This window comes from Lissotriton vulgaris, chromosome 5 (genome assembly GCF_964263255.1).
Source record: "Lissotriton vulgaris chromosome 5, aLisVul1.2, whole genome shotgun sequence".
Taxonomy (NCBI): Eukaryota; Metazoa; Chordata; class Amphibia; order Caudata; family Salamandridae; genus Lissotriton; species Lissotriton vulgaris.
The window spans coordinates 102,829,422-102,842,169 of record NC_141693.1 but is presented as its reverse complement, the minus strand read 5'-3'; the positions used below and the strand labels follow the sequence as shown (position 1 = coordinate 102,842,169).

General features: G+C 44.8%; 1 protein-coding gene across 1 annotated transcript in view; it reads right to left on the bottom strand.

Annotated features, from left to right (window-relative positions):
- Positions 1 to 12,748, bottom strand: part of TRAF1 (TNF receptor associated factor 1) — a 239,901-nt gene that overhangs the window by 42,247 nt on the left and 184,906 nt on the right. Inside the window, exons 8-9 of the mRNA XM_086920989.1 lie at positions 10,837 to 11,283; positions 6,702 to 6,879 (exon numbers count right to left, since the gene is read on the bottom strand). Of these exons, the coding sequence (XP_086777115.1) occupies positions 6,702 to 6,879; positions 10,837 to 11,283 (625 nt within the window). The remainder of the gene's footprint in view (positions 1 to 6,701; positions 6,880 to 10,836; positions 11,284 to 12,748) is intronic.

The following is a 12,748-nucleotide window of genomic DNA, read 5'->3' as shown; positions in this document are numbered from 1 at the left end:
TCTGCCCACTCTTGCTAGGTTCCTTCTGTGTGTCTTGCTGTAATATGCTAACGCTGTAGAAGGAACTGCGTTTACAAACGCGCTAAGCCATGCATCTTGTCTCCCCGCAAGCTGGACAATGTCTGCCTGAACCATGCATCTGCCTTAACAAGGCATATGAGTGTTTAAGGCAGATAGTGGTCTAGATGTCCGGATGGGTGGGGAGAGAAACAGTAAGCGTCGGAACAGGAAGTTCTGGATGCGGACCGGTGAGTGGGGCTGGGACCTGGTTTGGGGAGGGGGTAGCTTTTAGGGGTGGGGGTTGGTTTTAGGGCTCAAGGCTGGGGGCAGAGGGATCGTTTTTTTGGAAGGGGGAAGAGTTTTAGGGCTCAGAGGGGCGGTCGGTGTAGTTTTAAGGGCTGGGGCAGGTTTTAGGGCTCAGAGAGAGGAGAAGGGGCAGTTTTCAGTGGAAGGTGTAAATTTTAGGGCTAAGAACAGAGTGGGGCTGAAGTTGGGGTCGTGTTTGGCAGGGGGGAGGGTTTTAGGCCTCAGGGAAGGGGTAGTTTTCAGGGCAGAACGGGGGCCAGTTTTAGGGCTCATGCCGGGGGTGCTGGGGTCGAGGTCGTTTTTGGTAGGGGACAGGGTTTTAGGCTTCAGGGCGGGGCAAGGAGAAGGGTTAATTTTAAGGGCAGGGCGGGGTCAGTTTTAGGGCTCAGGATGGGGTGGGACAGGATTTTAGCCCTTAGGGTGGGGATGGGGAGGCGGGTAGTGGTAATTTACCACGCATATACCTTTAGCAATCATGCCTTTACAACACAATTTGTAGCAAAGGTATGCATGGTCAAGGAATGTGTGATTAAGATGCCTTCATTGTTGAGACTGCGTTGTCGAGGCACGTGTGGTATAGCCATGCATGCTTCAGTCATACAAAGAGACCTATTGACTTCTCCAGTGTTTATATAGGAGATCATGGTTCTTAAATTGTGGAGTCCCCCTTACAGAAGGAAAATGCTACTTACCAGTATGCATTTGTTCTTGGCATGTAGAGCTGCAGATTCACACACTGGGCATAGATCGCCATCTGGTGTTGGGCCCGGATGTTTGCACTTTGTCGTTGTCCTGGAAAAGTGACTAGAATAGTTGACTCCTCCTTTGGACCATAGTGCTCATGGGCATCACCACCCTAGCGGCGACCACCAGTATTTGTTGCAGTTGTTTGAAATAGTGTTTTGAGTACAGCCTGGCCCACTCTAGCCTGCTGCTTTGCTTGCACATCTACACAATAATGTTTTGTGAATGTGTGTGGTGTACACCATGTAGCTCCTTTGCAGATGTCATCTAATGGAATGTTCCCTAAGAATGCCATTGAAGCCTCTATTTTTCTAGTAGAGTGGGCTTTAGGGGGAATAGATAATGTACGTTTTGCTTGTTGTATGCATTTGACAATCAACCTTGCAATTCCAGCTTTTGATATTTGATTGCCTTTATGTGGTGTTGAGTCGGATACAAAAAGTTGTTGAGTTTTGCTTTCAATGTAATAAAGGAGTGCTCTTTTTATGTCTAGCGTATGAAGAGCTGTTTCTGTGACTGTTTGTGGTTGTGAGAAAAATATTGGCAATTCTACAGACTGATTGAGATGAAAGAGAGAAATAACTTTAGGAAGGATTTTTGGGTTTGTTCTGAGAACCACTTTGTTATGATGGGGATGTCAAAATGATTCTTGAATAGTAAGTGCTTTAAGCTCACTAACTCTTCTAAGGGAAGTAATGGCTTCTAGGAAAGTGACTTTCCATGTGAGAAACTGCAATTCGCACTTGTGCAGGGGTTTGAATGGAGGGCACATTTGTCTCGTGAGGACAATATTTAAGTTCCACACAGGTGAGGGTGGTACTCTGGGTGGATTTATTCTTTTGAGTCCTTCCATAAAGGCTTTGTTGGCAGATAGTTTAAATAGTAACACATGTTGTCTGTTTTGTAAGTAGGCTGCCATAGCAGCAAGGTGTAACCTAATAGATGTGTATGCTAGGTTAGACCTTTGGAGATGTAGCAGGTAACCTATGATGTGTTGAATTGACACATCTAAGGGATTAATGTTGTTATTGTTGTAGTATATAACAAATCTTTTCCACTTGGCTACGTAGCAAGCTCTAGTGGTGGGACATCTAGCTTCTCTGATAATGCTCATGCAATCAGGGGGAAGGTTAGGATAACCAAACTCTAGGACTTCAAGAGCCAGATCACTAGGTTGAGCTGTGCCGGATCTGGATGTCTGATCTCTCCATGGCTCTGGGTTAGGAGGCGTGCAGAGATGTGTAGTTTTTGGTGTGGGACTACAGACAGTTCCAGTAATGTGGTGTACCACGGTTGTCTGGCCCATGTTGGAGCAACTAGGATGAGAGTCAGTGAGTGTTGCTGCAGTTTGCGCACCACCAGTGGAATGAGCGGGAGAGGCGGAAAAGCGTATGCAAATCTGCCTGACCAATTCATCCAAATCGCATTGCCTTTGGACAATGGGTGTGGATACCTGGCGGCGAAGTTTGGGCATTTTGCGTTTTCGTGGGTTGCGCAGAGATCTATTTCTACAACCTGCGGATGAAGTTCACACTCATGAGTCTGTTGCGTTTGACGGCTTAAGAGATCTGATATGCTATTCTGGACTCCTGGAACGTGTTGGGCTAGTAGAAAAATGTTCTGAGGAATAACCCATCTCCATATATTTTGTGCTAGGTGGGAGAGTTGTGGAGAGTGTGTCCCGCCTTGTTTTTGTATATAATACATTGCTGTCATATTGTCTGTGCAGACTAGGACAGCTTTGCCCATAAATATGGGTAGTAACTCTAGGTGATTGATGTGGAGCAACCTTTGTTGGGGTGTGCACGTGTCCTTTATGGTATGATGTAACAGATGAGTTCCCCATCCGGAGAGCGATGCGTCTGCTGTTAGCACTATCTGTGGAACTGGCTCGATGAACGATTGCCCTTTGGAAAGGTTTTTGGTGTTCCACCACTGCAGAGAGCGATGCATGCGACCGTCCACCAACACCAGATCTGTCAGCTGACCTTAAGCCTGGTTCCACTGACGTGCTAAAAATTCCTGTAGGGGACGCATCTGGAGTCTTGCGTGAGGAACTATGAATATGCAGGAGGCCATCATCCCTATTAGTTGCATGAACACTCGAACTGGATGAGAGTGTTGCGGATGAAACTATGTGACTAGGCTTTGTATGCTTGCATTCCTGGTTGGACTGGGATATGCAAGTGCCTTTGAGGTATTTATTGTTGCCCCGAGATATTGCTGTATGTGGGACGGTTGTTGGTGAGACATTGAGTGGTTTATGGTAAACCCCAAGTTGTGAAGCAGTTGGATTGTAGCGTGAGTGTGTTGTATGCAGTGGTTGTATGACTTGGCTTTTATGAGCCAGTCGTCTAGGTAGGGGTAGACATGCATATGCTACCTCCTTAGGTGAGCTGCAACTTCTGCTAGACACTTGGTGAAGACTCCGGGTGCTGTGGTGACTCCGAATGGGAGTACCTTGAATTGATAATGCTGACCGTCCACTACAAACCTGAGATACTTCCTGTGAGAAGTGTGAATGGGAATATGGAAGTAGGCGTCCTTGAGATCTAGAGTGGCAAGGAAATCGCTGTGTGCGAGCAGAGGAAGGACCTGTTGAAGCGTGACCATGTGAAAGTGGTCCGATTGTTTTACAGATTTAGGGGTCTGAGGTCTAGGATGGGTCTTAAAGAGCCGTCCTTTTTTCGGAATGAGGAAGTACAGGGAGTAAAGCCCTGGGTTTTGCTGATGGAGGGGTACCGGTTCTATCGCATGCTTTTGCAGAAGGGAGATGACTTTTTGTTTTAGCAGTGATAAATGTTCCAGTGACAATGGGCCCTGCCTGGGTGGAATGTTTGGGTGGGTAAAAGTGAGTTCTAGACAGTAGCCTGTTTGAACGAATTGTCTCACCCACCTGTCTGTGGTGATGTTGGTCCAAACAGGAAGGAACTGTTGTATTCTTCCCCCGACAGGAGTGGAATGGTCCGGGATGAGATGAGGGAAGTCATTGGGCAGGGGTGGAGGCAGATCGGGTATTGTTGGCTTTGCCTCTTCCTTTGTTATTGTTGCCTCTGTAGCCTCCTCTTTGGTAGCCTCGGGTGAATATAGACTGGGTGGGAGCCTTGTAAGAAGGGGTAGGGTTGTCAGATGAGTAGCCTCTGGACGTGCCCTTGTAGAAGGAGTGACAAAAAGAAGGTCTGGGAGCTTGCGATTGCAAGGCTCCCATAGATTTGGCCGTGTCTGTGTCTTTTTTCATCTTTTCAAGTGATGAATCCACATTAGGTCCAAATAGGTGTTGTTGATCGAATGGTTGGTTTAAAATTCAAGTTTGTACTTCTGGTTAAAGCCTAAAATGCGTAGCCAAGCATGTCTATGCAAAAGTACACGTGTGTTGACGGCTCTAAAGGCGGTATCTGCTATGTCTAGAGCGCAACGAATTGAGGTGTTAGTGATGATTTTTCCCTTTCGTATGAGGTCAGTGGCCCTGTTTTTACATTTTTCTGGTAGGTATTGCAGTAGGGACTCTAGTTCATCGTAATGTGCCCTATTATACCTGGCTAACAGAGCTTGAGTGTTAGCGATACGCCATATGTTAGCTGCTTGTGACGCTGTTCTTTTGCCAGAGGCTTCTAATAGTTTGGACTCTTTATCAGGGGGTGGAGCGTCCAATGATGTTTGAGAATTAGCACTTTTTCTAGCATTAGAAACTACCAGTGAATCTAAAGGTACGGGGCCTTTAATGTATGCTGGGTCCCCAGGGGCAGCTTTATACATTTTCCGATCCTGGGGTTAATAACTCTAGCCCTCACAGGATCTTTAAACACTACAGGTGCATGCTTGATGACCCCTTTTAGCATGGGTAAAATAGAAGTGGACCTTTGCGAATGATCAAAAGTGTCCATTAGGAAATCCTCTTCTACAGGGTCTGTGTGTAAGCTAACACTGTGGTACTGTGCAGCTCTGTGAAGTAGCTGATTAAAACATGTCCTCAGGAGGGGAAGACCTAGAGGGATAAATGTCCTCCTGTGGAACATTAGGGACATCTGGCGTATTATAATCATCCCAAGGGTCAGGGGAAGAAGGTGACTAATGACCCCTAGTGGCTCCTCATCCGCACCCTCCCCTTCATCAGAGGTGTCATCATTGTTCCCTGGTGTAGGAGAATGGTGTTGTGGGAGTGGTGGAGGAGGTGGCGGAGAAGGGACCCTGAGGGGAGATGTAGCAATGTCCCTCTTTTTAGGTGGTGGAGCCGGTGCAGGAGTATCCAATGATCTTTTTCCTGAGCTCAGGGTGAGCTGACCAGTTTTAGGGTCCTTTAGATGAGTCTTCTGTTTAGGATCTGGTATGAAGAGCTCTTGTGGCTGATCTTTCATCACCGACTTTTCCGATTTTTATAGAGTCATGGGGCACCGATTCAGGAACAGTGTTGTGGTCTTTTGACTTGGAACCGTGATGTTTTACAGTCCCTGTGGCTGTTTGTGGTACCGGTTATTTCTTAGGTTCCGAGGCTTTTTTCGGTTCCAAAGGATGTGGATCCAAAGTTTTAGGGTTCAGCTTTTTGGTCAGATCTGAGTGTTTTTTCAGAGTCAGTGGGTGGGTGCTTGTAGATTTGGGTGTCGACATAGATTTCGGTGCCGGGTGCTTGGATGTTGGAGGAGCAATCGGCATGGAGGAGGATGACGGTTTCTTTTTCGGTGCCGGTGATCGAATTTCAGCACCGATGGCAGACTGAATCGCGCCCAAGTCGCCTGAAGGCTTAATAGGCTTCATTGAGGAGCCCGAGGGTGGGGCATGGGAAGCAGTCTCTTGGTGTGCACCTGGGCCCGAAGGTGAAGGTGTGACCGAAGCCTTTTTGGATGGTGTATGGAGGGGGTCAGGGTCGACGTCTTTACTTACGACCCGCTGCGCAGAAGTGATTTCTTCTACGTCGAAGTCCTCTGCTTCGGAGGCACTGCCAACTGCGACCTGTTCCTGTTCCGGTACATCGACGCCCTCTTGGAAGATGTCGTCGGGAATGGATATTGACGAGCGAGTCATTTTTCTTCGAGCTCGACGATCCCGAATGGTCTTCTTGGAGTGGAAGGAGGCACAAGCTGCACGGTCTCTGGTTTCGGGCTCCGGTGAAAGGCAGAGGTTGCACACCTCATGCAGATCAGTGTGGGGAAACTTCGACCCACATTGAGGACACTTTTTAAATGGAGTCCTTTTCATGAGACAGATGCTAAGGCCCAAGTGGGCCCGAAGGCCCTCATCAATGATCTGAATCGAGGACTTTGAAGTTGGAGAGAAGCGTGACGTATGGAAATCGCGATCGAAAACAATATAGTGAAAAGGGTGAAGGATTGCGGGTCGAAAGTAGAACTGGTAACGGTTCCGAACTGGTGCGCAAGGAGCACATCCAAGCCCGATGGCGGAAAAAAACAATCTGAAGAAGGAGCCGATGACCATGCGCACTATGGTCCAAAGGAGGAGTCACCTATCTCGTGACTTCCAAAGACTTTTCCAGGACAACAACGAAGTGAAAACATCTGGGCCCAACACCAGATGGCGATCTATGCACAGTGTGTGATCTGCAGCTCATATGCCTCGAACAAGACGTTCCTGTGTCGCTTTCCCCGGTCAGGGGGATAAAGTGTTAACATGTCTGTCAATAAGCTGCCAATCTGTACCTGGTGAATACAAACTCGTTACTCTTGAAGTGACAGCGTCATGACACTTTCGGCTAATTTCAGGAATCTTCCACAGAAATATTCCGTCATATGACGTCTGTTCGAAGGAGAGTAGACGCATGTGCAGACCGTTCAAGACAACGTCTTTGAGAGCCAGCGACCTCTGTAAGTCTGTGATCTGAAAGAAAATGCCACTTAGGTTCACTCTTTCACAAAGGGCGTAAATCAAGATATAAACACAAAAAGGCTTCCATTTATTATGCTATACTAAGTAGAATTATTAGCTATATTTCGAAACTATACAATAATCATAATATACTTCTAATCAAAACTATCTTCAATTCTGTGAGCTTCACTGCAGAATGCAACACAGACCTGAAATCAAACTAGAAAGGATATGGCATGGATAGAAAATAAAACCATTATCACAACCATATAATGCAGAAAGCAGGAAAACTAATATTGTACTCACATGTGCAATGGTTTTGTTTCCCTCAGCACATACCCCACATAAATGACAGTCAAAGACACCTCATCTGGAATAGGATTTAGACGATTTGTCTTCAGGAGAGCAAGTTGCTAAGCAGAATAACATATTAATATATCACATTAACCCGTTAACCGTGGCGGTAATTCCGCCGCGGTGCGGGCATTTCCGTGCGTGGGTGGGGCGCCGTCGGCCAATGGCCGACGGCAGCACTGGGCAGGTAGTGTTGCCGTCGGCCATTGGCCGACGGCAGCAATTAAGGGGTTAATGTCTGCACTTTATGAATATCCTAAGGCAGATATCAGCCTTGAAACATGAATGTACAAACATTTCCTATTTATATCCCTCTCGGGGCAAGCAGGGCACAAGGGCTCGGCAAACATGGATTACTCGAAAATAAGAGACAGGTTATTAAGTATTAACGCAACATTCACAGGAATGACACATTCAGGCATTATAAGGCAAAAACCAGGGAGCCACTTCCTGTCGGGGCACTCTGTGATGCTTTGGTCATCAAGGGCATCAGAGGTGGGGCTAGATGTTAGGACCACCAGCAGGTCAGTCCCCCCTCTAACCAGCCCTATGCCGACAGAACCGCTCTAAAAGAGGGTTATGATAATTAACTCAGTGGCACTGTAATTTTAGAGTTCCATTCTTTGGAATTTTGGGCCCAAATCAACCTTGGAAGTGAGTGGGTGGGATTTCAACGATCTGTGCACTGCCAGGCGCTGAGGGACAGAGGGGCGGCTCAGGCTTTTGTATCCCCTGCCCCCTCTGTTTCATTCTTATGACTGCTTCCGGTCAGTTGTTAACCCCCAGATGCTAGTCTTCTGGGGAAGCAAAGGATGCTGGGAAACACCACCTGTGAGCATGCCAAAATTGAATGGCCCTCAGCCCTGAACGGTGGATCGAATAATGACGCCCCTCTGCTACTGGCAACGGGCTTGATCCAAAACTGCTAAAGTTGGAACACATAATTTATAAACACATTAAAATCCTACATTTGTTGTAAGAATTGTGATGAACATATATTAAAGCAGAAGAGTAGAGAGACCCATTTAGCATAAGGAGGAAAACCCCACATTGTCATACTGCGGGGAAATAGTGCAATTGATTGCATTTGTATCTAAAAGAAGTACATCTAAAAGTAATACAATAACTCTTTTAAATAGCGTCACATGCCACATTTCTGCGGTTACTAAGCACTGAGATGTATCCATGGTTTAATATGCATGTTCTTCCTTGTCAGTACTTTCTAAATGGGCTTCTGGTGCTAGAGGGCTGCAAGAGTTATGTGTCCTTATTGAAGGAACTCAGCCTTTAGCTTGTCTACTCTTTATGATTACAGAACTCCTTAGTAACTTGCAATATCCTTATAACATACACTAAGGTGTATTTTATAATACATATGTTAAATGAAAATATGTTATAGAAGTTATAACTGGTTTAAGTTATGTTTTTATTACAGGTGCATTCTGACATCAGAGAGGCCTGCATTAAGAAAATTACATAATTACTCACTTATAATAATTTATTACTGTCTGGCCCAAGTCTAACCCCTCTACTAGAGGTCATAAGAGCAAAGATTGGTCCGACACTGTCATATGGTAATGAGATCTTCAGGGGTAAATTAAACACAAATATAAACCAACACGTGACTAAAATTTACAAAAAAGTCCTCCATTTGCCCAGAAATGCCTCTGCTTCACTGATTAGGCTAGAACTTGGCATATTAAATTACGAACTCTCCAGCATCGGCACATTCCTAAACCTCTGCCATAAACTCAGACAGGCAGACATAGGGTCACTTGGGTCACTAGTCTGGCAAGACATCTCCGCGGAAAACTCAGGGGGCACGTATGGTCGTCTTTTCAAGGAGTCCATTCAAGAACTTTCCACAGGCGACCTATGGGATCTTAACCCCAGTATGACAGTATTCAAATCCCTCATTAAGAAAAGTGTCCGAATAAGTTCCCTTATTATGGATAAAAACCATCTTGCCAAACGTAGACACGCATGGGCCGTTATGAATTTGTTCGGGTGATTAGCTCCTGCAACCTATATGTCCTGCACCTACCCCTCGTACCTAAAACTTAGTTTTATGCCCATCAGACTTGGTGACTGGCAATTTTTAAAAGATCTGCCAGGCTGGCGTCGCACGACAGATGAAATATGGTGCAGAGGGTGCGGCAGGACGGCTGAAACCCTGGAGCATGTGGTTTGTCTTTGCCCAGCACTCATGACACAGCGCAGACGCAAACTGAAAGCCGAGTGGAATAGGTTGGGAATCCGGTCCTGCAGACAGGCAATCATTGCGGCTCTATGTCCAGAAAATACAGCTTTAAATATTGGCCTTCTGCATGCTCCCCTCGTGTTGGGAACAGCTTAAATCTAATCGTATTATTTGTAACTTGATAAAATAATAAAATACAAAAAAGTCTCTCATCCATTACTGCACTATCATGAATTGCTGCTGTTGCTATTTTTATCTGATATTTTTTTAACTTTTATAACTATTTATTAACGGTGGGTTGGACAATAAGTTTAATACAGTAAATTACTGTATAACAACCTCCGTACTTTTAAAGTTATTTTTAACGCAACCCGGACTGTTCAACAGGGAGGTGAAAATTGCAATGTGATAACTCTGCATCCATTTAAAGTTGATTATTGATGTTAGTTCTGCTTTTACAATGTATATTGCTGTCGGTGCTTCTTTTAAGGATATTGTTTTATATCCAAATAAAGATTATTATTCGAAAAATTATTACAAGTGAGTAGTGATCCCAACATGTCTTCGTCCTACAGGTGGCAGAGTAGGTGCCCGTCATCTGTCAGACTGTGAGTGAAGATGGTGGGTAATCAAACACACCTGGGCTGACGGAAAAAAAAAACACATTCACTCTCACAGAAACTGCCTTTGGTTGTTTGCCACCGTCTCCCTCAGAAACTATGAGGGAAGACATGCATCTTTGCATGAGAAAAACCTCAAAGCCTAGTGATGGGATAGAAAGCAGACCAAAGCTATAGCTTGTATTATGGTATGGCTGCAGTTCCATGGCTGAGAAGCCTCCCATATTGTATATAATGACTAGCTTCCACATGCCAATAATATACTGCCTTACGGGACTTGTAGTTTATAAATTAACATTGAAAATTTGGGGTAGCCAAATCCCTGCATGCAAACAGTTCTTGGCTTGAAGGATCTAGACAGGCTGAATGATTGAGCATGCTACAGGGATGCTTTCCAGCTATGAATGCAGTGAGGAAAGCACAACCAAATGTAATAGGAATAAATTCCCATCAAAGTTCATAAAAAGCATATGGCAAGTCTTTTTAAATTCCGTCATCTTTTAAAGGTACACAGACGACAACCCTACTCCTCAATATGGTCACGGCACTCCTTGGTGACTTGCAATATCCCTATACCAGACAATCTGGGGTGCTTTCATATAATATTGCACACCTTTCACTGTTAAGGTAGTTCTCCCCTTGGATTTCACATTGGGCAATGTCCACCTGACAATGTGGTCTCCAGGTCGGGACAGGGAAGTCTACTAGCCATTTTTGCTGTATCTTTATCTGAAGACAGAAGCACACCCAACTCCACAGTCACCAGGATAACCCATTGAAAGATGCAACCCTTACCTTCTGTTCCAAGCTCCTTTTCATGTCCTGATCTACTGCATTCTGCCTCACAAAGGCAGCGATGGCCACACTCGATGCCTCCACTTCTCGGCCGAGGACCGCAGCAATGTTTTCAAACACTCGCAGCTTCTCTTCCAGCTCGGACAGTCTCTTTTGCTCGGCCTGCCTTTGAGGAACCGATCCTTCCTCTGAACTGGAAAGCGACCGGCTGTAGTCCACCTCCATGTTACCAGTCACCTCCTCAGCTTCCCGAAATTTGAGACTTTTGAATCTTTTTTCCAGACTGCTGAATTTGGCACTACCAGAGTTCAGTCGGTCATGGAGACCATTTTCAGTCACGCCAGCCAATAATAAGTTTGTTTTGCACTGTTTGATGAACTGAAGCATCATTGCTAAGTGTGTGACTGTGGCAAACTTCTCGTGGTCCTTTATCTTCTCCTTGCTCCCCTGTGGGAAAGAGACCATTGCAACATCATCAACATTTTTCGTGTGTCTTCTGGGATGACTTCAATAAAGGTAATGTTGTGATACAAAAATATCCCTACTATGCAATGACTCTGAAGGAACACCATGTAGTTGGTATGTCGAATCTTAGACAAAGTGTCTATCATCGTCATAACAATTAGAATACATTAATTCAGTCTTAGCTATACGTGTCACTATCCTAATAAAAATTCTCACAAATAATTTAAGAGTTTAAAAAATATTTTGATTTGAGCTGCCCCAAGGTCTGCCTTTAAAAAAAACATAGTTTTACAAATGTACACATTTTTACCAGACACAATTCATCACAATGTATTTGGAATAAAGAACACCCAATTCAGTTCTTTAAAAATAATACAGTAAATTTTTTGCACTTTTACGGAGATTAATACTCATAAATCCTGATTTGTGATTTTAATGATGCTGGCGCTAATAGTAAATAGGAATAAATCGAGTTCTCAAGGATAACAAAGATTTTGACAGTAATTTGGCTCAACAGCATGTTGAAACCACCCTTCTTCAGGGCCAGAACTCTTTACAATATGTGAATCATTCCAAAATACATTGTATAGAGATTATTGATCATGTTTATAGGAACATAGACATATAAAATGAAAAGTAACTATTAATAGACTTCAATCAAGACTTCAACGAGTTCAAAATGCAGCGGCTAGAGCACTGACAGGCCTCCCTCGTTGCAAATCTGTGAGTAGCAAACTCATTAAACTTCACTGGCTCCCGGTGGAGAAGACGATCCATTTTAAAACCTTATGCCTCGCATTCAAGGTCTTGAAAACTACCTGGACACCTATGCTGAGCCCTCTATTAACAGCATACTCACCCCGTCGTGCCCTCCGCTCGGAAGGGCAAAATTTGGCAGTTGTTCCCCGTTTTAAGCTGGCCTGAATGGGTGGCCGCTCCTTCCGGCACATCGCAGCCAGGCTCTGGAATGCTCTACCTTCTCAAATTCGCGGACTCAACGACTTACTGTCATTCAGAAAGGCCATAAAAACCCACCTTTTCTGCTAAATTTTTCTAGGTCTGAATTCCATGTTCTCCCTCCGCTGTTGCCTACTCCCCTTCTTTTCTGCAAGCGCCAGGACGCCCCTTGGCTGGGGCAGCCGTGCGCTATATAACATCCCATAACATTAACATTAACATTAACATTAGTATGGATGCACCTTCCAATTGGAAAATGGAATGATTCTACTGACCGTTTATTGACAGTATCACTAGACTTGTAAAAGAAACATGAGCTTCATAAGATGGTGCTAAGGCTGATTTCAAATTGTCTGGCTTGAAAAATAGCATTATCAATAACACAAAACAACTGTTAGAGATTACATGACGATAGCCATTTAATTCTCCTATCTAAAGTTACATTGTACAAAACAAGCCCTGCCTCTTTCAAGAGTAAGCAACAACTTTA